We start from the raw sequence: 25,416 nt of genomic DNA, 5'->3' as shown, positions 1-25,416 counted from the left end.
AGTTCCATTGTAATTAGGAATGTTTGGTGAAAATGTTCATCATTGGAATTTTAGATCTGTGAGATCCTAGCAAAATTAGGAATTAGAGGCTGTTGATACTTTTTATTCATTTATTTATTGTAATCTAATCTCTCATCAAGTGATGGTGAAAATATAATATCTTGGAGGCCTTCTTATAAAAAGAAATGTTGGAGACCTTTTAAGAAAGGAAACTTGAGGGTTGTTCATTCTATGATGGTCTTAGAGGACTTTTAGTGGTCAAATTTCCTTGGGGGAATATCTGGGGCGCAAAATTACCTAGGGAAGTCACATTTTTTGGATTGGCAATTGCTTGAGAGCAAGATTTTAACAATTGATAATATGAGAAAACGGAGAAAATAATTGAGGATAGATGTTGCATTGATATGATTTGTGGTGAAATGGTAGATCAACTCCTCTTATATGTTGTCATGGCAAGAGAATTGTAGATTTTCCATTTGATTTGATTGTATTTGTTTCAAGTACAGTGAGTTTTCCTGTAGATTTTCCATTTGATTTGATTGTATTTGTTTCAAGTACAGTGAGTTTTCCTGTAGATTTTCCATTTGATTTGATTGTATTTGTTTCAAGTACAGTGAGTTTTCCATCGTAAACACATTGTACTTTTCCTATCAATAAAACTCTTATTACCATAAAAAAAAGAAAAAGAGAATTGTAGTCTTTAGCTTTGTCTTTGTTTGAGGTCTTTAGGTGATGCCTTGGATTCTGCTCGAACTGTTTTGCAGTTAAAAAGGAGATTTAGTTGTTAGGAGGCTATTCCTATTTATTACCTTGGCAACTTGGAGGGAGGGAAATAACTGTACTTTTCACGACATAGAGCTGAAAGGAAATAGCTGAATGAAAAATTGCTTAAAGCTATTTTCTACGTTCATTGTTTGATTGGCTATGTACTTTGGGCAATATACATTTGATATTTCTTGGATTTCATTGCTATTTGATTCTTAAATTGAGAGAGGATATAGTATACAAGTCCCCTGTATCTATTCTTTTACTTTCTAATATAAATTTTATTACTTATTTAAAAAAAAAAAAAGTTGTGGATCCTCTAAGAACAAACTTATGGAGTACTTTTTTTTTTAATTGGGTCTTGTTCCTAGCATGTTCTTTCTTTTATCTCTGTTTTTGAATTATAAAATTCACAAGTGTCTCATTATGTGGAGATTGGAATCCATGAAGCTTCTTCTTAGATTTTTAGAGGGGAAAAGAGTAAAGTTTCTAAAGTTTGGGTGTATTTTTTCTCCTTTATCCATATAGGTAGAAAATTACTGAGAGTTTCAAGGGCAATGTGATTAGATTTTGGAACTTATTTTCAAGCTCTAAAATCTCACTTTTTTTAGGTACCATAACTTCAAGCTGGTATGAAGATCTAATTCATTTATGTTACTCTTAAGGCTTCATGTGCTGTTTTTTTAATTTGTAATCCTGCAGGCTTTATTTATCAACATGAACTAGTATTTTCTTTAATAAGTCTATGGCTTATTCTTTCTAGTGGTGAGGTTTCAGGTTAAGTACAAAAGTTTTGATGAAATTGAAGAAGACAAAAAATGGTGGAGGGTCCCCTTTGTTATAGAATTTCTTCGGAAAAATGGTTTTGAGTCTGCTCTGAAAATGGTTGTGGGCACAGAGTCTGTGCAAGCGCGTCAGTTTGTAAAGTATGCTTTTGGGCAGCTAAAGGCATTCAATGATGGAAATCTTTGGAAGGGTCAGTTTCCAAATGATGACAAGTATGATATGGACATGCCTTCACCAATGGATGAAGACCTGGAAGCCTCTTCTAGTGACACAGGCTACGACAAAGAGAGAGAAATAGAGGATTTTCATGTCGATAATGGTGGTATGGAGAATGGGCTTCCCTTTGAACCATTGGAACCAGTTGGTAACTCGGAGCAATCAGATAAAATTTTTTGGAAGAATTTGACTGATGTCATCAGTCAAAATGTTGTTCAGAAACTTGGGCTCTCTGTTCCTGAGAAATTAAAGTGGGATGGATTTGACTTATTAAATAGAATTGGCTCACAGTCACGAAAAATTGCAGAGGCAGGTTATGTTGAATCAGGGCTTGCAACTCCAGAAAGTTTGGATGGTGAAATTGATAAAATGAGTGGCTCGGGCATTAGCTCAAATAAGTCTTCAATACCAGATATTAAAAAAATAACACAGGATATAATGGGGCAAACTGATTCTGTTTTAGGAGCATTAATGCTTCTGAATGCAACATTTTCTCAACAAAAGGATGGAAATTCTGTAGGAAAGGATGAAACAAAAGAACAGGCTTCTACCAAACTGGAAGATGATAATGTTGTAGGATATTCCCTGAGTGAGAAACTTGTCAGCTCAGAGAATGGCTTAGCATTGGATAAAAAGAGAGCTGAGGAGATGAAAGCACTGTTCTCAACTGCAGAAAGTGCCATTGAAGCTTGGGCGATGCTTGCCTCTTCACTGGGTCATTCTACTTTTATTAAATCTGAATTTGAGAAAATATGTTTCTTAGATAATGCATCCACTGACACACAGGTGAGCTTTTATTCCTCAGCCAGGAAATCATTTTCCTTGTTATATTTCTCTTGAGTTCAATGGAATGGAATGGAATGTGTTTCTTAACCATGTAAGTGGAGAAATGTCATAATTTGATTTTGGGAATTGTGTTCTGTAAATCACTAAATTATGGGGAGCTGCAGGTTGCAATTTGGCGCGATATAGCAAGGAGAAGATTAGTTGTTGCTTTTAGAGGAACAGAACAAGTAGGTTATATCACATTGTTCTCAGTGCAATTGGGTTATTTGGCTTCAGTTCAAATTGTTCATACATTTATCTTTTCAGACACAATGGAAGGACTTGATAACTGATCTAATGCTAGTTCCTGCTGGGTAATATAATATCTATCCAAGCTACGAATTTATTAGTGATTTGTAAATTTTTAATCCTTTTAAGACCTTCTGCCATTTAGTCTGGTTTAGCTGCATTTGTCAAAAACAGCACACTTACTGATTTGGTGGATGTGGATTTCAATGGAGAGATTGCCCATGTGCAGCTTGATTGCAGTATTGATTTGTCATTAGCTGAATAATGCTTTGTTATATTTAGATCAAAAAACATTTTAATTTCATAAATGACCTTCCAGCTAATCAGAATGCAAGGAAGTAATTTTATTATGGCTTTTGCAACCTGTTATCTAATACACTCCTAAATTTTGGGCAGCAGTTCATTGTGATCATTCTTACTAGAATTATTCGTTTGGTGTCACATCGCATTTAAGATTTAAAAAAAAAAAAAATAGATGCTTTTATTTTCTAATATGTCCTGGATAATAATACTTGTAAAAAAAAATAGTTCTGGATAATGTTAACATAGCCCTAGGGATTCTTATTGCTGCTAGGGATTCTTATTGCTTTATCTAACATCTTCTTAATTTTGAGGTGGTTCCATTAAGTGTTACACATTATATTTTTGTTCTAGTTCTGATTCTTATATATATATATATATCATATACAGGCTAAATCCTGAAAGGATAGGTGGAGATTTCAAGCAAGAAGTTCAAGTATGTAAATGAAATGGTAGATTGAATTGTGTTTAAGAGTATTCATGAGATGCGCAAAGTGTTAAACAATATCTGTTTAATGTAGTATCAGTAATGGAGCAGTAATTATTTCAGGTCCACAGTGGTTTTCTAAGTGCATATGATTCCGTCAGGACAAGGATTATCTCTCTCATCAAACTTGCAATTGGTTATATGTAAGTTGTTCATTTGTTCAATTTTATTCTAAGTGTGCAGCTAACATCTTAATGTTGCATGAGAAATATGTTTGATTTTGTTAGATGACAAAATATAAGTGAAATTTTGTTTTTTTGACAGAGATGATCTTGCTGAGCCACCATTCAAATGGCATGTGTATGTGACTGGTCATAGTTTAGGTGGTGCGTTGGCTACCCTTCTCGCTCTTGAGCTTTCCTCTAGTCAGTTAGCTATGTGGGTTCTTTATCTTTCTACTTATGAAGTCATTCTTTTTCATTCTTCAGTACATTACATTAAATATGCATGTGCGTGTCTTTACATGCAAAAATTTGGGTAGGAAAGATTTACTATACAATGCTTTTGGAGAGTTTTGATGTTTCCTTGAGGTCAATCCAACCTTCACATGTTAGCCCTGTTTTTTTAAATTTTTATTCTTTTTATTATTATTATTATTTAAAAAAAAAAAAAAACCAATTGTGAAGATTCTAGTTTCTATAGCTTCTTAGTTTGAGAGGTTTAGTTGGTTGGGATGATGAGAAGAATTTAATAATATAATGACGGTAACCTGCCAGAGCTTGACATAATTTGTCCTATAATCTTGTGCACACTTGTGTAAATTGCACATATACCTATAGTGCATTTCTATGTAACAACATAGGATACATGGCATCACTATTCAACATAAAATGGTGGGCACTAATCATTTACAATATTATAGAAGGCAGAAAGGATGACATGATACATGGAGGTGGAGGGGAAAAGTATTTTTTTGAGTATAACAATGATAATTTTTGGCTTCTATCTATATTGAAATTGAAAACCAGTGTTTGCATGTGTGTATTTATAGTTATCTTTGCATAATTTCTTGTAAGTTGATGTTTTATTTTCTTAGGAATTTAAATTCAGAATGAGGACAATAATGTTTGTGACTCATTGTTTATAATATGAGTTATGTTTGCAAAGGAAGATGATACTGAGGAGCAAAAAATGGCATGGTGTGTTGGTGGGTTGGACAGTGTGCAAGATGTGTTAAACGAGCAAGATATTTGGAATGTTTCACAATCATGCCAGCATGCTAAGGCTGTTGTATTCAGGAAGGAAGGGCTCAAACAGGTCACCTTACAACCAGCACCCTGTTTGAGCCCTTTCCTTGCTCGAATTCAATGACCTTAGCACTCTGGTATGCTTGTTAAACATCTAAATATTTTGCTAATTTAACATGGCTTTCAAACTTTCCATGGTCCACCAATATATTAATCCTACTGTTATTTGTTGCAAGTGGAACAGTATGGGGCTATTTGGAATATTGAGCAACATTGCGAGGTGATTGGTCGGTTTTAAACTTCAGGGGGAACATTGCAACTTGCGTGATAGATTAGGGTGGTTATTTATAATTTACTTGAAGATTTTTATGGAAAGTGGAACACACTTCATGATTCTTTTCCTCATGATTTACAAAATTTGGAAGCATGACTTACAAGTTGTTATGGATTGTAAAGCTTATCACGAATTCTTGCAAGTGACATGTGGGAACATAGTGTCATCATAGCTTAAAATATGTAGAAAAATGCACAGAAGCTTACTAGAGGTAGGGGAAATAAAGAACTATGTCTATGTTTTCAAGAAATGTAGTTTGCCTTCTAGGAAGTTGATAATATTAAGTTCTTCAAAATATGGTGGTTATCTGTGGACTCGTCCCAATAAATGCCATTGGTGGTATATTAGAAAATTGGATCTATTGACTTTTCAGGTTTTTCTGAAATAATATTTAGTAACTATAGAAATCTAATTAGATTTATTTTATGATATAGTTGTGGATGTTTGGGGTTCACTGGGTGTTACTTGAGCGAGTTGTGGTTGTATCATTTGGGTGGAAGGTTAGTGTTGGACTTGTTGGTGCTCATGGTAACTTTTTTCTTGGAAGATACCTGTTGTCAATAAAATTATTATTTTCTACAAACAAAAATGTTGATAGAACTTACTACACCCTAGTAACCTTAGAAATTTGATTCATTTTACTTTTTCTTTTATAATGTGTTTAAGACCATTGGCATGGAGCTTATCATAAAAACATCTTCTTTTGTGTGTAACAGGCATGGGGCAATCTCTGTGACTATGTATAACTTTGGATCTCCTAGAGTTGGTAACAAAAAATTTGCAGAATATTATAATGAGGTAATAAAAAACTGTACTTATTATCCTTATTATCTACCTCGCAAAAAAAAAAAAAAAAAAAATCTGTACTTATTATCTTCAATTGTTACTCATAATTCTTTCTTATTTGATAGAATTTTGCATATTAGCTAGGGCGGAAATTAAAGAAAAGCAAGCCTGATTTCAAGGCTATAATAATCAGCAAAGAAACCCCAAATGTCAGTTCTAAGGGATGACCTTAATATAATTTCAAAATAAATTCAATAACATGTCTGCTGCTGCAAAGTCAACAATTTAGCTATATGAGAAACTTACAAAACCTTAATATAAGTAATCTAAACCTTCAAACCCTGTCTTAACTTAAATAGAATAAAATGAAAAGTACAAAACTACCTCATCAAAATATGCTACTGGTGTGTGAAAACTATTCCTGCTTATTTAGTCTTTGTTTGTCTGCTTCTTCCGGTCTAACTTCTTTTTGAAAAGATGGTTTGGACTTGTGCTGAGGTGAGAAATTAATGCACTAGTGAGGATAAGAGTGAGTTGATTCAAGTTTTGGGATCGAAAATAGTTAGACGAAGATCTAAAATGACATTAGTAGAAGTAGTAAGAAAAGGACATGTCAATAAAGGAGGTAATAGAGAATACAACTTCTAATAGGATAGAATGATGGAAAAGAATACATGTGGTTGACATTGACTAGTTTGTTGAGGATAAAGATCTTGCATACCTTTCTAATTTCTTTGGTATTTTTGTTGAGTTTGGCCGGATGGGGCTAGCCCCTACTTCCATAGGTCCTTGGTTTGACCTCCTAATGAGAATTGAGGTCCTTACGCAGGCTTCTCATCTCCAAGACTTGCTTGCTCTATATGGAGTGCGCCTACTAGGATGTATTTGCTTTACTCATACCTAATTACTTGCTACCAAACCCAAAGCACCTATGCTTGCCGGAGGCAGAAAATCTTAAAAAAGGGTTTGATTACTAGAATTGGTTTGAATCTTTGAAGGGATTGGGGGGACCCTCCCACCTAGACAACCTGGAAAAGCTTCTTTTATTAGTAATTAGGTATGTGGGAGGTTAAGTTAGGGTCAAGGTTCTTGGAAATTTTCCCATTTTCCTAGAGCTCTTTTCTTTTTATTATGCAGATAGTAAAGAGCTTGAGGAAAACAAGATTAAATAAAAAATATTCAAGAATTATGGTCTAGTTTTGATGCGAGGCTTTCTTGGCATCACCCCCACCCACACCCCTCCCCCACCCTCACACTCACCCCCACCCTCACCCCCACCACCAACCCTCCCCTACTCCCTCTCTCTTCCCCTTCCTACCACCGGCTGTACCACAGATTCCTTCCCTCTCTCCCTATCCTTTTCTTTTTACACCTCAAATCCCACCTTTTGGTTTACCTCCATGCACCTTTTGTCATCCCCCTATCCCTTCTAGCTTTTGCCCACCGTCACACCCCTTAAAACCTTCCACATTGCCTATTAAGCTTTCTGTGCCTACACCTCCACAGTTACCCGCTATCTCCCTACCTAAAACTGATACCGTTATCTCCCTACCTATAAATGATACCAAACTAGCCTCGAACCTTATTACCTCTCCCATGGTATCGGTTCAGGGGGGTAGACAGTTTCCTTTTCGTATTGATGCAAAGCTTTTCTCTTTTTCCTTCAATGGTGGGCGACATGATTCGTATGCTATTCATGAGAGCAGCCGGCATGTCAAGCATACTATCTGGGTAGGTCGTAAAAGATTGGAGTGGATCCTTTCTTGTTTTGTTGATATTCGTGACTGGGTTCCGGGGAAAGTTTCCTTGTGCAAACGGTTCCGGGATAATAATAAGTTGTTAGAATTTTGTGGGAGGTCAAATAAGGCTGGTGTTTTTGTGGTCATAGTTGAATACTTTGGCGGGGCTTGTCGAGGGTGTGTTATGATACCAGCAAGCTTCAACCGTGCAGGTTGGTCTTTGTTTCAGAGGGAGATGAGGGATTTTTTCACTGGTGCTAAACCAGTTCCTATGGCTGAAGCACCCTCCAAAAATGGTGGTGGTGGAGGTGGTCAGCTTGCTGGTGGTGACCGAAGTGGGAAAATTTTTTCTGTTGTTGGGCATCAGCGAAAGTTTAGGAATTTTGAAAAAATTGGAGCTATTTTGGGGTAGAACAGGATTCCTGGAGGCCATGTAGAGAATGGTTTAGTTTTAAAAGGCAAAATCTCAGTCATTAATGGCAAACCCACACGGACTTGTACTTTTAAGCTGACCCTTGCTTGTTTGGCTTTGAGAGTGTGCAAAATTGAAGGCGGGAAACGTTCAGTGACTTACCTGGATGTAAAGGATTTCAGTTGGCCCAAGAATGTTAGTGGCGGGCCAGAAATTCTTAAACATCCTGGTGGGCTTGCTCAAGCCCAGCCCGTGGAATTTGTTCCTCCACTTAAGGGCTCTTTGGTCATACCCGTGGCCTTAAGAGATTCTTTTGGGGGTCAGGCTTCGTGGGCTGGAGGGGAGAGCTCCAGAGGAAGTGTGTGGAAGTTTCCTGGTTCGTCGGTGATAGTTGCGGCTCCGGCGAGAACGACGGAGGTCTCCGGATCGTCAGTGACAGCGGCGGCGCCGGCGACTGTAAAGGTGGGGTGTTTTCCTAGGCTTTTTGGCGCGGTAGTAAACGATCGGAGGATGGGGGCTGTGACCCATACTCCCATAGTTGGTGACGGTGAGAAGGGAGGATCGCCGGCGACAGCGGCGGCACCGGTGACAGCGACGGTGGGGCACTTTCTTCGGCTTTCCGGTGCGGTGGTGTACAATCAGAGGATGGGGGTCATGACCCATACTCCAATAGCTGATGACGGTAAGGCCGATGCTGCCCATAATTCTTTATCCCCTTTGTCGGGTCTGGGTAGTGGAGAAGATCTCTACTTTGGAGAGAGAGATGACTTTATGGTGGATTCAGGTGAGAAGGGAGGAGATTGGAGTAGTCCTAATGCTAAGCCTGTGTTGCCGAGCCAAGTGGGTGGGGTTGAGTTGCTTCAGGATGGACCTGAGCATATTCTGAGTCAGTGGAAGCACAGTATGGTTAATCCTAGCGGTTTTTTTCATGGTGAGGATGAGAATGGTTTTTTGGAATGCTCACCTCTTTCTAAATGGGATCCCAATAGACATAAGGAGTTGGAGGTGATCCAGGAAGGTGATGAGGGAGAGTTTCGGGGGTCAGCGGAGGAAAATTCGAAATGGGTTTGTAGTCTGATGAAATTTTTTTGTAGAATTGTGGGTTTTCCTATTGTGAAGCATGAAGATCAATGTCTAGCTCTGTTTCGTCTTCTCAAACAAGACTGTGTTGATGTTATCAGTGTTGGGTCTTCTAACGGTAATGTGAACTCTAAGCAGAAAGGGCTTAGGGAACTCAAAGGATTGTTTTCCTCTATTAATTATGATGGGGTAGCATCTAGGGGGAGGAACAAAGACCTCTCAATAGGTACGAGGGCGATTACTAGTTTTAAATGAGTTTACGGCTACTATTTTGGAATGTTAGGGGATTAAATAATTCTCAGAAGCGAGAGGTATGTAAAAATCTTCTCAAGGAGTGGAAGTGTGATATAGTTTGCTTTCAAGAGACTAAGCTGTCTTCTTTAAACTCTTTTGTTGTCCGAAGCCTTTGGGGTAGTCCTTTTCTAGATTGGGTTGTTCTAGATGCAGTCAATACTGCAGGGGGGGTGTTATTGGTTTAGGACGAGAGTTTTTGAAAAAGTTGATTGTGCTGTTGGGCGGTATTCTGTTAATGTTTTATTCAAGGGGGTTGTAGATGATTTCATATGGGCTTGTTCAGGAGTGTATGGGCCTAATGATGATGCTCAGTGGGGTGCTCTGTGGGAAGAACTCTCAAGGATGCACTCCAGGTGGAATACAGCATGGTGTGTTTTTGGGGATTTTAATACCATTCGATATCCGAGTGAGAGATTTGGTTGTGAGGCTTTTAGTCCGGCTATGTTTGCTTTTTCAGACTTCATTGAGGCTAATTACCTTATGGACTTACCCCTTGAAGGGGTTTCGTTTACTTGGTTTAGAGATTCGGGATCAGATTTTATGTCAAGAATTGATAGAACCTTGGCTTCGGTGGATTGGGTGGATTACTTTGGAAACGTGTCTCAAAGGGTTCTCCCTCGTGTAGTTTCTGATCATTGCTCTCTATTGGTGGTGGCAGGTAGTGTTAATAAAGGCTGGAGTGCCTTTAAGTTTGAGAATATGTGGTTGAAAGAAGAGGGTTTTGTAGAGAGGGTTCGGCAATGGTGGAATGGGTATTGCTTTTCGGGTTCTCCTAGCTTTATTCTGGGTCGTAAACTAAAAGCTCTTAAAGAGGACCTGAAAAAGTGGAATAAGGAGGAGTTTGGGGACTTGGCATTAAATGTCTTTTATCGGAATTGTTGGGTTTGGATGCTAGGGAGGATTTGTCAGGCCTTTCTCATGAGGATCTAACTCGTTGTACTCAGATTAAAGGAGAGATTGCGCATCTTGCTTCTTTGGAGGAGATTTCTTGGCGACAAAAGTCCTGAATTTTATTTGTGAAGGAGGGGGACAATAATACTCGCTTTTTTCATCGGGTTGCAAACTCCCATAGAAGAACTAATTATCTTCGGGGTATAGAGGTGGATGGTGTCGTCTATGAGGATGAGGAAGAGGTGCGGTCTAAGGTGGTCCATTTTTATCAGAGTTTGTACTCTGAGACAAATACTTGGCGCTTTTCTATGGATGGATTAGAGTTTACTAGCATTGAAGAGGACGAGCAGTTTGAATTAGAGAGGGACTTTTCTAAGGAGGAAGTGGTAAAGGTTCTTCAAGAGATGGAGGGTGATAAAGCCCCAAGTCTAGATGGTTTCACTATGGCCTTTTTTCAAAAATGCTGGAGTGTCGTGGAAATAGATGTCATGGTGTTTTTTGATCATTTTCATAGGAGCTCAAAGTTTGAACGGTCTCTGAATGCTTCGTTTCTATCTCTAATTCCAAAAAAAAAAAACAATGCATTGAATATTAAAGATTTTAGGCCTATCAGCTTAGTAGGCAGTGTGTATTAGCTTTTGTCCAAGGTGTTAGCTAACAGATTGAGGCAGGTGCTAGATAATCTTATTTCGGAGTCTCAAAATTCTTTTGTTGGTGGCAGACAGATTTTGGATTCAGTGCTTATTGCCAACGAATGTTTAGACAGTAGATTGAAGTGTCGTACCCCGGGGGTGGTGTGTAAGTTAGATATCGAGAAAGCTTATGACCATGTGAGTTGGGACACCTTGTTTTATCTGTTGGAGAGGATGGGTTTTGGGGATAGATGGAGGAGATGGTTAAAGACTTGTGTCTCTACCGTTCGCTTCTCAGTTTTGGTTAATGGATCTCCTGCTGGTTTCTTTGGTAGCTCTAGAGGTCTCAGACAAGGCGATCCTTTGTCTCCCCTCCTATTTCTTTTGATCATGGAGGTCTTAAGCCGTATCATGAAGAAAATTGAGGAAGGTGGTTTCATTCAGGGTTTTCATGTGGGTCCTATTCATTCTACTTGTATCTGTGTTTCCCATATTTTATTTGCTGATGATACCATTCTTTTCTGTGATACCTCTAGAGAGCAGATTCTGTCTATTAGGTTGGCTTTGACTTATTTTCAAGCTTTTACTGGTTTGAAGGTGAATGTGGGGAAAAGTGAAATTGTCTCTGTTGGGGAGGTGCGTAACATTTAGTCCTTGGCTAATATCCTTCAGTGCAGAGTGGGCAGTTTGCCTATGACTTATTTGGGTATGCCTTTGGGAACTTTGTATAAAACGCCATCCATTTGGAATTCGATTCTCGAGAGGATGGAAAAGAAACTTTTAGGTTGGAAGAGGCTTTATTTGTCAAAGGGTGGTAGACTTACCTTGCTGAAGAATACCCTTTCAAGCCTTCCGACCTATTACCTTTCCCTTTATACTATCCCCAAAGTTGTGGCGTCTAGATTGGAATGCATTCAAAGGAACTTCTTGTGAGGTTCATCAGTTGAGTGTTTCAAATATCCTTTGGTGGCTTGGGAAAAGGCTTGCTTACCTCGTGAGTTGGGTGGTTTAGGAATTCGGAAGTTGGCGCCTTTTAATCAGGCCCTTTTAGGGAAATGGCTTTGGAGGTATGGCCATGAAACCTCTCATCTGTGGCGAAGGGTCATAGCCATGAAATATTGGGAGGGAAAAGGGGGTTGGTGCACTAGAGCTTGCAGTAGGGCCCATGGCCCATGGTTGTGGGTTATGGCGAAGTATTAGTGAAGGGTGGGAAACTTTTACTGAGCATTTCTCTGTTGTGGTGGGGGATGGATCTCGCACTCTTTTTTGGCATGATAAATGGACTGAGGATGTCCCTCTTGAAAATCTTTATCCTCAGTTATTTTTGTGTTCAGCTAATAAGGAGACTTGTATTTCTAATGTGCTAAGCCCTTCAGTGGGTGATAATGACAGAGTGTATAGTTTAAGATTTTAGAGGGAATTCGATGATTGGGAGTTGGTGGCTTCCTACTCCTTTCTTCATTTCATCCAAACCTGAATCCCTAGGGGTGGAGGGTGTGACAGGCTTTGTTGGGACCTTAATAGCAGTGGGAAGTTTGATACTCGGTCTTTCTATCATAAGATTCGAAATTCAACTCCCTCCACCTTCCCTTGGATGGGTATTTGGAAAGTTAAAAGTTCCTAAAAGGGTGGCTTTTTTTATGTGGACAACAGTTCATGGTCAGATTCTAACTTTGGATAATCTTATGCTTTGTGGTCGCCCTTTGGCGAATTGTTGTTATTTGTGTTGTTGTGATGCGAAATCTGTGGATCATCTGTTACTTTTATGTCCGATAGCTCATTCTTTGTGGATGTATATGCTTCAATTATTTGGGATCGTTTAGTTGAGGACTTATTATTTTGTTGGTTTCATTGGCTTGGGAAGCATAGTTTTGATATTTGGGATTTGGTCCCAGGCTGTTTAATGTGGACTATTTGGTCTGAACGAAATCGGCGGGCTTTTGAGGATGGGGGGAAAACTGTGGTTCAGTTATTAGAGTCCTACCAGAGGACCCTATTTGATTGGTCTTGTTGTTGGGGTTTCTTGGATTGTTCTACCCTTACGGATTTTATTTCTTCTATTAGAATAGATTAGGGGTTGTTTTGGTCTTCTTGTTTCTTTTTTCCTTTGTTCACTACCGTGAACTCTTTTTTTTTCTCTTGCTTTTCTTATGTTAATAATATTCTCTTTTTACTTATAAAAAAAAGAAAAGAAATTTGTTATTTTGTGTTTTGAGTCCTTTCCCATTTGGTTTAGAAGTTCTTCAGTAGGTTTTTAAATTTAAAAAAAAAAAAAAATGTTATTAGTAATTGTAGTCTTTCAAGAAATAGCTTATTTCTAGCTCTATTCCTTCTAGGAAAGAATTTATTATGTCCTTGATAAAGGCTTTTTTGAAGTCAATATGATTGATAGTGAGCTTTTTTTGATATCTATCAAAAAAAGAAGATAGTGAGCTTTCTATTTTATAGAGATTGATTTGAATAAAACTCCATCGGTTTATTTGAAGCTTTGAGGGTGTGATTTCCTTCTCCTACCTAAGTGTAATTGTTGAGGAAAACCTAGGTCTGATTGCCTAGTGTTCATTCTTCTTTATTCTCACTCCATTAAACTATAAAAATATTCATAACCCAACTTTTATTCACCTAAACTTACTCAAACCCTTAAACATCACTATATTCAAGAACCCCTCAAGATCTTATCAAGAAATCTAATTTAGTGTTGAACTCCTAAGATCCTACATCAAAATTGATACTAGAGCTCATTCAGGCTTCTGTCCTGTGTCATTTTCTCTTCCACTTTTCACTTATGCTGCTGATCTTATCTTATGTAACATACTATTAAAAATATTGGTTGATCTTTATCATGTTTATTTCTCATTTCATTCTCTTCTCATATTTTTAACCCTTCTTCCATTTCCTTCTTGTCTTATCATTCCCCTTTACTTCATAGTTTTACTAGAGTTTCGAGAATCTAACTGTTGGTTTCAAGAATCTGACTGATGGAGTTATGTCCAGATCTCAGGTTCAAAATCTTAGTATTTTCTTGCACATTGCTGCGACTTATTATGTTCTAGACAAAGGAGTCATTCATTTACATTATCAGAAGCTGTCTGGATCCAGAACCCTTAAGTTCTGGTTAATGATATGATGGGCAAACTTAACCACTGAGTTGACTAGTAAAATGGCTTAAGAGGCTCACGTACACATTGATTTTACTGTTAATTCTTCATGCATCTGCTTCTCTTATATCATGCCCTGATTGCATGTTTGGGAATGCTTACACAACCTTCAATACTTACATTGCAGAAAGTTAAAGATAGCTGGCGAGTTGTAAACCACAGAGATATTATACCAACCGTCCCTCGCCTGATGGGTTATTGCCATGTAGCTCAACCTGTTTATCTCGCAGCTGGAGATCTAAGAGATGCCTTGGTGCGTAGTTTTTTTGGTCTATGTCCTGGTCCTTTTTTTCCTTTCTCAAAATTTAATATACATACTTTTTATAAGTAAGAAAATTTTTATTGAGAAAGGACTACTATATACAAAAAGAGTGAAGTAGGCAATAAAAATATTTACAAATAATGAAGAAAAGGAAATTATGTACAAGAGAAAAGAGAATCTATAAACAACGGAATGGAATCACTAGAAGTGAATCCCCAAGCTCATTACATATAGAACATATGACAGGCTCTATAATTTGTTATCTTCATAAATATTTTTTGGCATGCGCTGTATATATTTAATTTTATTCTTATGGATGGAATGGATTAAATGGTGCCCTCACTAGATTGTGACTTGCAAGGTTGAAACATTGATTTGATTCCAGAGGAGCGTTAGCAACATTATATGTAACCGTCATTTTGAGAATATAACTTAAATGACATTGTATATGGATGTTGTGGATTTGGCATTTCCTGCCTGCTTTTCTTTCTAATGACCTCATCCATACATTAGAGACATTAATTATGAAGAAATTAAGGAACCATAAAGAATCAATATCTTTACATTACTTTTTTTTCCATATAGTTAGAGCTTAGAACACCTCCAGAGAGCTGCCATGTTGCTAGATTGGAAAATTTTAACTTCAGTAAATTTGTTTAGCTTACTTATCCTGCTAACAGCTCTAGTGTTGTTTCAGGTTCTTTATGTTTTTGCCTCTTTGAAATTAAAAAATTCTTTTTTTACCCCTCTTATTGCTTATTGGGTTATTCTGTTTTCAGTGGTAAAGCATTTCTTTACTCATTTAGCACCCTTATGATTGATTATATAATTTTTGATTTATTTAATTAAGCCCCCTCTCCCCTTTTTTTTTTTTTTTCTCTCTCCAATGAGTATATAGTTTACTTTCAAGTCCAAACCGTGACCACTTAAAAGCTATTTTCTCAAGAAAAACATAAGAAATCAAAAGCATATGCCGATTTTATGTGGTCAGCAACTGTAATTCTTTTAGTATAGTAAGTGCACTTTTTACCAACTTGTGTACTTGGCAGTATCAATGCTGAAAATTAGTTTCGCATTATATAAAAATTAGTTTGATAGCTGAATGATAAGTTAATTAGTCTAGTACATGCTATCCCAGGAAAATATGGAGCTTTCAGGAGATGGTTACCAAGTTGATGTGCTTGGGGAGTCCACACCAGATGTTCTTGTCATTGAATTTGTATGTTTCTACGTATTCATTTTCTTCTTACTTTGTAATTATCATGTTTGAATGCCTATTCTTTTATATCTATCAATATATTAAATTTGGTATATAGGGTATGAGCACATTAAAGTTTTGAATTTGCAATACATATATACTAACATATGATGATATTTGCCTATATATTTGTAAACACTAACGTAAAATTTATAAATTACTGACAGTATTATCAATACAGAAAAGAAAGAGAAAAAAAGAAAAAAACAGTATCATTAATGTATCAACTTGCATCACCATGATATATTTATTGACATCACCATGACATCCATTAGCTGCAGCTAGATGAAAAAATGGTTCAAAAACAGAGTTTATTGGTCAGTTCAACTGGCTAAACCGTGAACTGTTCTCATTTCTAGTCTGGTTTAACCTCTATAAACTACTCTTGACAGTTGAATTGGACTCAATCTGATTGACTGGTTTAACCAGATTGAGCCAGCTAATGAACTGCGATATCCAGTGAAATTTTATCAATTCAGTAAATTTTAAAAAAAGAATAAAATTCACATTTGAAACCTTTTCTCCCTGAAATACTCCATAAATCTTGTATTTTTTGAATCTAAATGTAAGGTTTAAATTATTTAATACATAGTTAATTAGTGTGTAAATTGTACTATGTTATCTTATTGTGTTATATATTTAATTATTATGTTTTGTGATAAAATTGGTTGAACCAGTGTTTGAACCGGTGAATCAGCCAAACATGGAAAGTACAGGGGCACTAAAAAATGAAAAAGCGAAAAGTAGAAAACTACTAATACCTAATTTTAATTTAAAAAATGATATCACAAAAGGTAAGGAAGGACTATTGCCCAAAGACAACATTGAGTTACAATGCAGTTTTATAATTCTTGTTATGTGTATGTAATAGGGGTGGCAAATGGGCGGGTTGGGTCATAAATGAGTTGGGTCATAAATGGGTTGGGTGTGCAATTTCCCATTTATCCATTTATGATCCATTTATATATAAATTAATTATCCATTACCCGCCCATTTAACCCAATATGATCCAAATAAATAAATAATTTGTTAAAAACTTTAAAAAAAAATTAAAAAGATCAAAAATACTTTTCCTGTTCTTTTCTTTCATTTTCCCTTCACAAAATTCATTTCTCAGCAACCAAACAAAACCATAGAGAGAGGAAAAAAAATGACTTTTTTCTTCTTTGTGCTGCTTCGTCTCCTTCAACCTCACTCTTCCACTTCCCCCAAAACTCTCTGAAACTCACCACGTTCCTCTTCCTAACCCTATTGAATCAACAACTCCATCCCCATCCTCCACCTCTACCACAATCGCGTTCCTTATCGCCGACAAATTGATCCAAAGCTGCGACCTCAGAGTCCACTTTTCTTGAACGAGTTGGCTCGGTGGCACATGAGTTGGATATCCGCGTCTGCCGAGTCACGAACCTCTCGCCGACCTTTGGATAGAACGCGCTCGAATTTGACGAAGAAGAAGACGATGTCGTTGCTCAATTCTTGTTGTCCATGGCTGACTCTAAAAAAGCTAGGGTTTCTCTTCGTTCTTTGAAAATTTCTAGGGCTTGAAAGAATTGAATTCTCTCTCTCTCTCTCTCTCTCTCTCTCTCTCTCTGAGAAAATGTTTAGAAATCTAGAGGTTAAAGTGTTTGGGAAAGTGTTTGCTTATTGAGAAAATCTGAGGGAGAGTGAGACTGAGGTCATACTATTTATTTAAGTTTAAGATTTTAGAAGGTTTAGTGGGTATTAGTGGGTTTATTTAATTTTAAATTTTAGGTGGGTTTAGTGGGTATTAGTGGATTTATTCATTTAGACTAATCTAATTAAATAACCAAATGGGTATTTATCCATTTAACCCAAATACTGAAATGGGTTGGGTTAAGAGTTATCCAAATAAGGTGGGTAATGGACGGGTTCATGGATATAGATAAAAATTACTATCCCTAGTATGTATTAGTGTTTGGGGCAAAAATGAAATATCAATGTAATTAACACATTAACCTTATATAAATAATATGCATGTGTGTGAGCTGTATTGGAAGTGTGTTCCACAATTAATTAACCATGGAAGATGATGCAGTGGAATTTGATTGCATAGACACTAGGTGACAGTATTCTTCCTCAAGAATGGAGACTATTTGGAACAATCACTAGGGTTTTTTGCTTAGGAGGAGATTGGTAAGGTGTGTAGGCTTCGTAAAGCCATTTATGGCCTTAAGCAATCTCCCAGGACTTCATATGACAATTTCAGTGAAGCTGTAGTCGAATTTGGGCTACATTGTGTCAATTTAAATACTCTGCTCTCTCTTTTACCTCTTAGAAAGGGAAGATCGTGTTTATAGTTATGTTGATGATGTAATTATTACTGGGGATGACATTAAGAAGGAAATTGATGAATAGGAATTCCTTCAAAACTTGTTCCAGGAATTCCTTCAAAACTCATTTCAAATGAAGGATCTAGGAAATTTTTTGTTATTTCTTGGGTATTTTAGGTAACTTGATTTAAAGAAGGAATTAGTTTGCTGCAAAGAAAATGTTTTGGAAGAATCAAACTTGTTAAGCTCTAAACCAGTAGACACTCTTATGGATCCTATTGTCAAACTATTTGTGGATTGTCTAGTTCTGGGGGATAACATCACCTAGTTGCCAAGTTGAACTATCTTATCATTATCTTTCTAGATATATCTTTTGCAGTTACTTCTGAGTTAGTATAAGAAGGCGTCTATTGGAGAGATAACACCTTGGGGAATCTCCTTGAGTAGTTAATATAATATATGGGGACACCACCTAACCCAAAAGACTTAAGCCTATAAGTTTGGTCTCAACTATGTTATATTAACCACTCCCTCTTGTCATTCTTGTCCAATGTGAGACTTCACTCACATTGGTCACTTATGAGTTGAAGCTTTTACATGTTTAGATGAGGTATGATCACCTTCAGATAGAAGATGTACTACTAGGTATTGTAATTTTCTAGGGGTAAACTTGATCACTTGGGAAAATAAGAAACAAGGTGTTGTATCCCAATCTAGTACAAAGGCCAAGTATAGGGCCATATGTCAAGTGAACTTGTGTGGATTAAACACCTTCCTAACAAATTAAGGTTTGATGTGTAGTTGGCGATGACTATGTATTGAGACAACCAAGCAACTATTCATATTGCTTCTAATCCTGTGTTTCATGAGTTGACTAAGCATATAGAGTGGAATTGTAATCTTTTTCAAGAATGAGTACAAAGTGGTGTGAGCCCCCACAGTACATCCCCAATGTACTTGGGTTGGCTACGGAAAGGACTGCCTTGTGGAGAAGGGTGATAGAAACAAAATATGGTAGCATGTTGGGGGGGGGGGGGGGTGTTCTTGTAGCATGCAGGGGCCTTATGGGGTTGGTTTATGGAATTATATCAGAAAGGGGTGGGATGACTTTTATCCTTTTATCATCTTTAAGGTGGGGGATGGTTCTTGTTTTAAGTTTTGGTGTGATCCATGGTGTGAGGGGCTTCCCTTGAAAAATATCTTCCCAGCCTTTACAATATTGCTAGTAACAAGGATGCTTTAGTGGCTGAGTTGTTGTCCTCAGAGGCAAACTACCATTGGAATATCCGATTTACTCGACTGGTTCAAGTTTGGGAGCTGAAGTCAGTTGTATCATTTATGGACCTTATTTATTCTGGATCTTGGAGAAGGAATGGGGTGGATAAAATTTGTTGGAAACTCTCTATTAGGGGTGTTTTTGATGTTCGTTCTTATTATATGGCCTTATAACCCCCAAATCTAGATTCTTTTCCATGGAAACTGTTGTGGAAACCAAAAGTGCCTCCAAAGGTTAATTTCTTTATTTGGACAGCGGCATTGGGGAAAATTTTAACCATTGATAATTTAAGGAGGTGAAAAGTGGTGGTGGTGGTGAATTGGTGTTGTATGTGCAAGAGGAATGGGGAGACCATTTACTCCTACGCTGTCCAGTATCTCAAGAGTTGTGGAATATGGTGTGTTCACTATTTGGGGTTCATTGGGTCACGCTGCGTAGTGTCGTGGAACTTTTGGCATGTTGTCAAACAAGTTCAACAGACTCAAATCTAAGGTGCTTTGGAGAATGATGCCTCATTGTCTTATGTGAGTCATTTGGAGGAAGGAGTATACGTACTTTTGACGGGAATGAAAGATCGATTCATGAGTTGAAGCTTTTCTTTTTTCAGACTTTGTTTGATTGGGCAAATGCTATGGGTGTTTTTACTTTTATCTATTTACTTGATATGCTTGATTTTTGTACTTTCATTGTTAGTTTTTTTTCCCCTGTTGCTTCTCGCACACAGCCTATGTGCTTTTGTTCCCCCTGTATTTTCTCTTCTTTTTTCAATGAAGTTATTACTTATCTCAAAAAAAAAAAAAAAAAAAAAAAAATTATGTTACCTATCAAAAAAAGAAAAAGAAAGTGGTGTGATTGCTACCCATATCATTAAACAAACTTTGCTTCTAATCGAGTGCTATAATCATGTTAATAAACAAATTTTGTCTATGATCTGTGTACAATTTGATGACTACCTTGGGTAGTGTCCTTTCATCCTCATATCTGGAGGGTTTTTTTTTTTTGGGGGGGGGGGGATAAATCCTCATATCTGGAGTTTATAAATCTTTAGAATATCATATCCTAACTTTTTAAGGAGTGGTTAAATGCACACATTGTGTAATTGAACGCTCTCCTCTTGTGAATAAAAAAAATATATATATTTATCAAAAAAAGATGTGTTTCTAGTTTCTACATTTTAACTTGCGGAATCAGAAATATTGATTCAAAAGTTTAATGCTAATGTGACTCAGGTTTGGGTCACATTAATCAACTGCAAAGAGTGTCTAAAAATTGATGCCTAATTAATGAATATGACAATTTGATCTTTGTATTAAAAGACTTATTATTGGGTACCTTGAAGGGACACAGTTTTCTTGCAGTTTTTTTTTATATAATTACTAGATATTTGGCATTACATGGACGTGAGCCCTAAAAAATTATTAGTGTATCTGTTTTTTAAACTAAAATCAGTTATGTATATTTGTATGAATTTGGTGAAACTATGGTCAGCATTTAATCTGGCTTTTAAGATCAAGTTTTATTCTAGATGCAGGTATGCATAATTCTATTTTATTATTGTTCCATTTTATGTGCATGAAGAATGATTTTCGCTCTAAATTTCCATTATGCCTTTGGAGTTGATAAAATAAAATGATTCATGGAATGCTAATTACCATATGCTAGGTAGTAGGTACATCCGGACTCTCAATTAGATGACACTGCAATTAAATCTTTTAAATTATGTAATTTTGTTCAGCACGAACTCTGATATCTAAGGAGGCTTAATTGAGGTCAAATTAGGAATTCAATGTGTAGTTGAGACTTTCGTCAAATGTAAAATCATTTACCTACTTATTCAATACATAAACTTATACTCTTTGCTAACAATTTCTACAATACTGAAACCCTATTTAATAACTTCATATTCATCCCAGATGTACCATTTAGATTTTTGAACTCAATTCTGATTGGGAAACCTTTTGTACAGATGAAGGGTGAGAAAGAACTTATTGAAAAGATTTTACAGACTGAAATAAATATATTCCGTTCGATTAGAGATGGGAGTGCACTTATGCAGCATATGGAGGATTTTTATTACATCTCATTGCTAGAGGTATGTTCATTTATATGAATAATCATAGGTTTTATATGTACTTCTTTTTATAGTTATCTTCACGGTTGCTAAGGCAATTAAAGCAAAGCTGATCAGTGCTGTTGGGAAATTGTTGATTCATTAGATTAATAGATCATATTTCTTCAAGTTGTTCGTGCCTTCTCTAGTTTTCAGTTTATGCATCATTGTTTGTTACCGAGTTTTAAATGGCTTGAATTTCTTTTTCTTTTTCTCCTTCAGCATGTAAGATCGAATTACCAACCAGTTGCGAGTTCGCGATCCGATCAACAAGATAGCTTATCAATTAGCTAAGAAGGTTGTGATAACTCGAGGTTGGCAGCAAGGTTGTACATGTACCTTCCATCAGTTTGAATGTATAATTCAGACGTTATCAGGCAATTTGTGCAGAAAATCAATCCAATAAGAGTTCTATTGAATCAGTTTTTGAACTATAGTCATTAAATAATGGGGAGTGTCTATTACACACACATTTGCAGTACACACACTGCCCAAAAACTGATCGTGACTCGTGACTTCACTTTGTTTTGGAACGTGTGTGCATTGTGTGTATTAAATTATGTACACTAGACATTTCCTCTAAATAATACCAATACATCGGGTTGGTCTTACTTTAAATGATCATGTCTTTTTCGAAGTAGACATCTGTGCGCACAACAGAAGAAAGTAGATTCAAAGCCAAAATGGTTGCTTTTAAAAGAGTAAAAATCTCAACCATAGTCATCTTGGCTGGATCTAGGCACAGATGAACATTTTTTTTTTGGTTCCTTGAGGAACAGGTCACAAGATGATTCATATTGGCTGTACTGCCTACAGATGGGCATTTAAAAGCCCCCGTTTATAAGAGGAGAAGTGTTACACATTCACAATATTTTCATAACAAATCATAAGTGATAAGTTATTATTAGTTTTAATTTGAATCTATTACTAAAATTACTTTTTAATCCACTAATAACCGCTTGGCACTTAAAATTTGTTATAAAAATGTTGTGAAAATGTTATGGATATAACATTTCTCTCACAAGAGTTGGATCACTTAATGTTGCAGTAAAATTCTTGCAAGCTGTCATCCCAAAGTTGTTTAGAAATTCAGCAGGAAGCTGTCCGAGAATGTTGAAGATGATCTAGGTTTGGAATATATGGAATGTGACTTTCTCATGAGAGTAACTGATGTGCCCATAGCATGGTGATTCTCACTGGCCATGTTTGTAACTTACTGATAATAGGTTTTGCTTACACTACAAGATGATTAAAACCGAATGGTAGAAGATGGTAACTAAACCAAATTACAATCAGTACTTGAATACAAGCATGAAGCAACAATGCCAGACTCATTTATCCAAAAAAGGGAAGAAAAAAAAAATCTCTCTGATTCTAAAAAAAAAAAAAAAAAAAAAAATTGAACCTCTTCCAAACTCACTCTCTCATTTAGAGATTCTCTTCCAAAAGCTTTTATTCGGCCGACTGCAATTTGTCACCTTGGTGTCTGTTTAATTTTTAGTGCATGGAGTCCAGTTGACCCTGTGCCTTCTTTTATAATTATTCTGCTTAGTGATTGACTTGCCTTTCCCAGCAATTCGGAGAGAGTCAGTTGCCTTTTTGGTTTCAATATTCCACCATCCTAGTTGAAAACCAGCCTTATTTATCTCCTTTCCATCCTCAGCAGCAACACGTTGGATATCTACTCCCACTGAATTCAAGTTTGAAAACCCAGCCTTTGAATCCGCTACAATAACTTCTCCCGATATTGCTGTATCCATTTCCTCCAAATTAGCCGATAATTTTTGAAATTGATTGGTGAGACCCGATATTTCCGTGTTTTCCATCACTGGAACATTAGAGCCAGACGCTGCCACCAGAATCCCTGCTGCATGCCTGCATCTGCATCCCTTACTGCCGCCGGAGCCACCACGTCAACCCCATCTCCATTAGTGATCAGCGGTTTCATCTCTTTGTTCTCCTCAATATCGTCATAATAGCCTCGGACCTCCACGAAAGTTTTCCTTGAAGGATTGAATTGAGGTGCACAAATCCACGGGCCAAATTGCTGTTTGTCTACAGTCAATGTTCCTTTGCTCTTAATCCAAAGCTCACAATCTTTATTCTCATGGGAAACAAGACCACACCAATAACAGATACTGCGTAATCTTTCATACTTCAAAGATACCCACCAAACACTGCCTTCACTCAGTATGATTTTTCTACATCTGCACAACGGTTGTGAGATGTCAATGACCACTCTTACTCTCATGAAACTTCCCCCCTCCATCTTTGTTTTGTCTTCCAATTTAACCACTGTACCTAGAGTTTCTCCAATTCCCTCTGCTACCTCATAGTTCATATAACGCACTGGCAAGTTATGAATCTGAACCCAGAATGTTGCTGTGTTGAACTTCAGATTATTGAGTGGTATATCATCATCATAGCCCTGAAAGAGGACCAAATGGTTGTCGAAGCTCCATGGTTCACACATTACCACATTCTCTGCATCATCCTTAGAGTCAAATACAAAAAGCAGTTTATGCTCTCCTGCTTTTCTTATCCGGAAACCCTTTTGTGTTCTCCATAGTGGCCTGAAAGCTCTTGACACATTTTCAATATTCAGCACTCTTCTACTCAAGAATTTGGCTGCTAAGATATATTCTCGTTCTGTTTTCTGTTTGCCTAAATGATCAATATCTTTTTCTTCTCTCTCAGATAACGTAAGTTTATTCCATTCTCGATTGATATCTTCCATCTCTTACACACTCAACTGTTTCCCTAACCCAATGAAAAAAAAAAACCCCACCAAGCCCTACAAATAGTCTTGCTACTAGAGGGAACAAGATTTCCTTCTCGAGGAGACAATGTAATTCTACTGCCTAGAAGGTTGGAAGCCTCCAGCCCTTCTCACGAAGAGAAACCCTCCTAGCACTTTGAGCTTGTTGAGAGAGAGAATAATATGTATATATATTACCAAAAAAATGTATTTCATGGTACAGGAGAGAGCCCAACAATATGAGTGTAGGGCAAATGTAATAATATAATGGGCCTATGCTCAGTGGGCTAACATCCTCCCAAGACCTAAGGTGGCGTGGAGGAAGCTAACTGGAAACATCACGGTCAAATATTTTGGTCAATGGTCAACGGGTTAAACCCAAGTTGGATTTGTTGATGTGGTTGAAGTGATGACATGGCTTGATGATGTGTGGCACTAACATGGCTTGATGACGTGGCATGTTAATATGGCACTGAATGTCTAATATTCTAATGTGGCACTCGGACTTATGTGGCAAACGAAAAGGTCGTTATATGGTGAAGTGCGTGTAGTTACTGTGTGTCTAGTGCGTGATGGCGCATAGAAGTGGTGTGAGATTTTGTCAATACCGTGGGTATGTGTTTTGAAAGCCTGAAAGTTTTAGTATCACGTGTGGTGTGTGCAACAACAAATTGGGCTGTTTATGATTGGGTTTTTCTCGTGATTGTTCGATTTATCAAGTCGTGAGTGTGATTTGTCAAGTTGATGAACGAAAGGACTGAATCTAAGAGTTCCAATAGTTGTGGGTTTGACGGCGATACTTGCTTCTGATGGTCTATTGTTTAGGCATTACTGATACCATATTGAGAGAGAGAGAGAGAGAGAGAGAGAGAGAGAGAGAGAGAGTAATAAGTATATATTATTGTGTATGTCATTGTACAAGAGAGAACCATTATATGATACACTATGCGTGAAGTACAAGCCGTATATATGAGTGCTGTGCATTGCAAGTACAAAAGTACAATGGAACTAAGCCCAACGGGCTAGTCTAAAATATATACTAATAGATCTTTAATTCTTGCGGATGGTTTTAGGTCAATAAATGTTATGTATGGTTTTTGTTTTTTGTTTTTCGATTTTTTGAATAAGGTGTTTTATTTTATTTTATTTATTTATTTATTTTTCCTATTGTTTATAGATCATATTCTATGATATAAATTCTAGCCCATCAATATTTAGTATTTACACAAAGGTCAATCTTTGATTTACTTAAAAAAAAAAAAAGAAAAAAAAAAAGGGAAGGTAAATCTCTGATCCTCTATCTTTATACAAAGGTCA

At 36.9% G+C, this 25,416-nt stretch overlaps 2 protein-coding genes across 4 annotated transcripts in view; one reads left to right on the top strand and one right to left on the bottom strand.

Moving 5' to 3' along the window:
* Positions 1-21,959, top strand: part of LOC115950977 — a 32,186-nt gene extending 10,227 nt beyond the window's left edge. For 2 of the 3 annotated variants that reach the window (XM_031068263.1, XM_031068265.1), the window contains 12 exons: positions 1,543-2,553; positions 2,718-2,780; positions 2,860-2,906; positions 3,532-3,577; positions 3,692-3,771; positions 3,893-4,006; positions 5,584-5,649; positions 5,866-5,947; positions 14,269-14,394; positions 15,542-15,622; positions 21,198-21,323; positions 21,564-21,959. In XM_031068263.1, coding sequence (XP_030924123.1) covers positions 1,543-2,553; positions 2,718-2,780; positions 2,860-2,906; positions 3,532-3,577; positions 3,692-3,771; positions 3,893-4,006; positions 5,584-5,649; positions 5,866-5,947; positions 14,269-14,394; positions 15,542-15,622; positions 21,198-21,323; positions 21,564-21,635 — 1,914 coding nt within the window. In that variant the 3' untranslated portion in view covers positions 21,636-21,959. The remainder of the gene's footprint in view (positions 1-1,542; positions 2,554-2,717; positions 2,781-2,859; positions 2,907-3,531; positions 3,578-3,691; positions 3,772-3,892; positions 4,007-5,583; positions 5,650-5,865; positions 5,948-14,268; positions 14,395-15,541; positions 15,623-21,197; positions 21,324-21,563) is intronic. The other variant, XM_031068264.1, reaches the window with a different exon arrangement.
* Positions 21,960-22,354: 395 nt separating this feature from the next.
* On the bottom strand, positions 22,355-24,267 carry LOC115950861. The gene has a single exon (XM_031068130.1). It carries the CDS (start codon positions 24,076-24,078, stop codon positions 23,167-23,169), a length of 912 nt encoding a protein of 303 aa, XP_030923990.1. The 5' UTR covers positions 24,079-24,267; the 3' UTR covers positions 22,355-23,166.
* Positions 24,268-25,416: the final 1,149 nt, after the last annotated feature.

The sequence above is a fragment of the Quercus lobata genome, chromosome 6 (assembly GCF_001633185.2).
Source record: "Quercus lobata isolate SW786 chromosome 6, ValleyOak3.0 Primary Assembly, whole genome shotgun sequence".
Classification (NCBI taxonomy): domain Eukaryota; kingdom Viridiplantae; phylum Streptophyta; class Magnoliopsida; order Fagales; family Fagaceae; genus Quercus; species Quercus lobata.
This window is presented reverse-complemented; position numbering and strand designations above follow the sequence as displayed.

Coding starts and splice junctions, on each gene's coding strand:
- LOC115950861 (XM_031068130.1), bottom strand. CDS start 24,078: ATGGAAGATATCAATCGAGAATGGAATAAACTTACGTTATCTGAGAGA.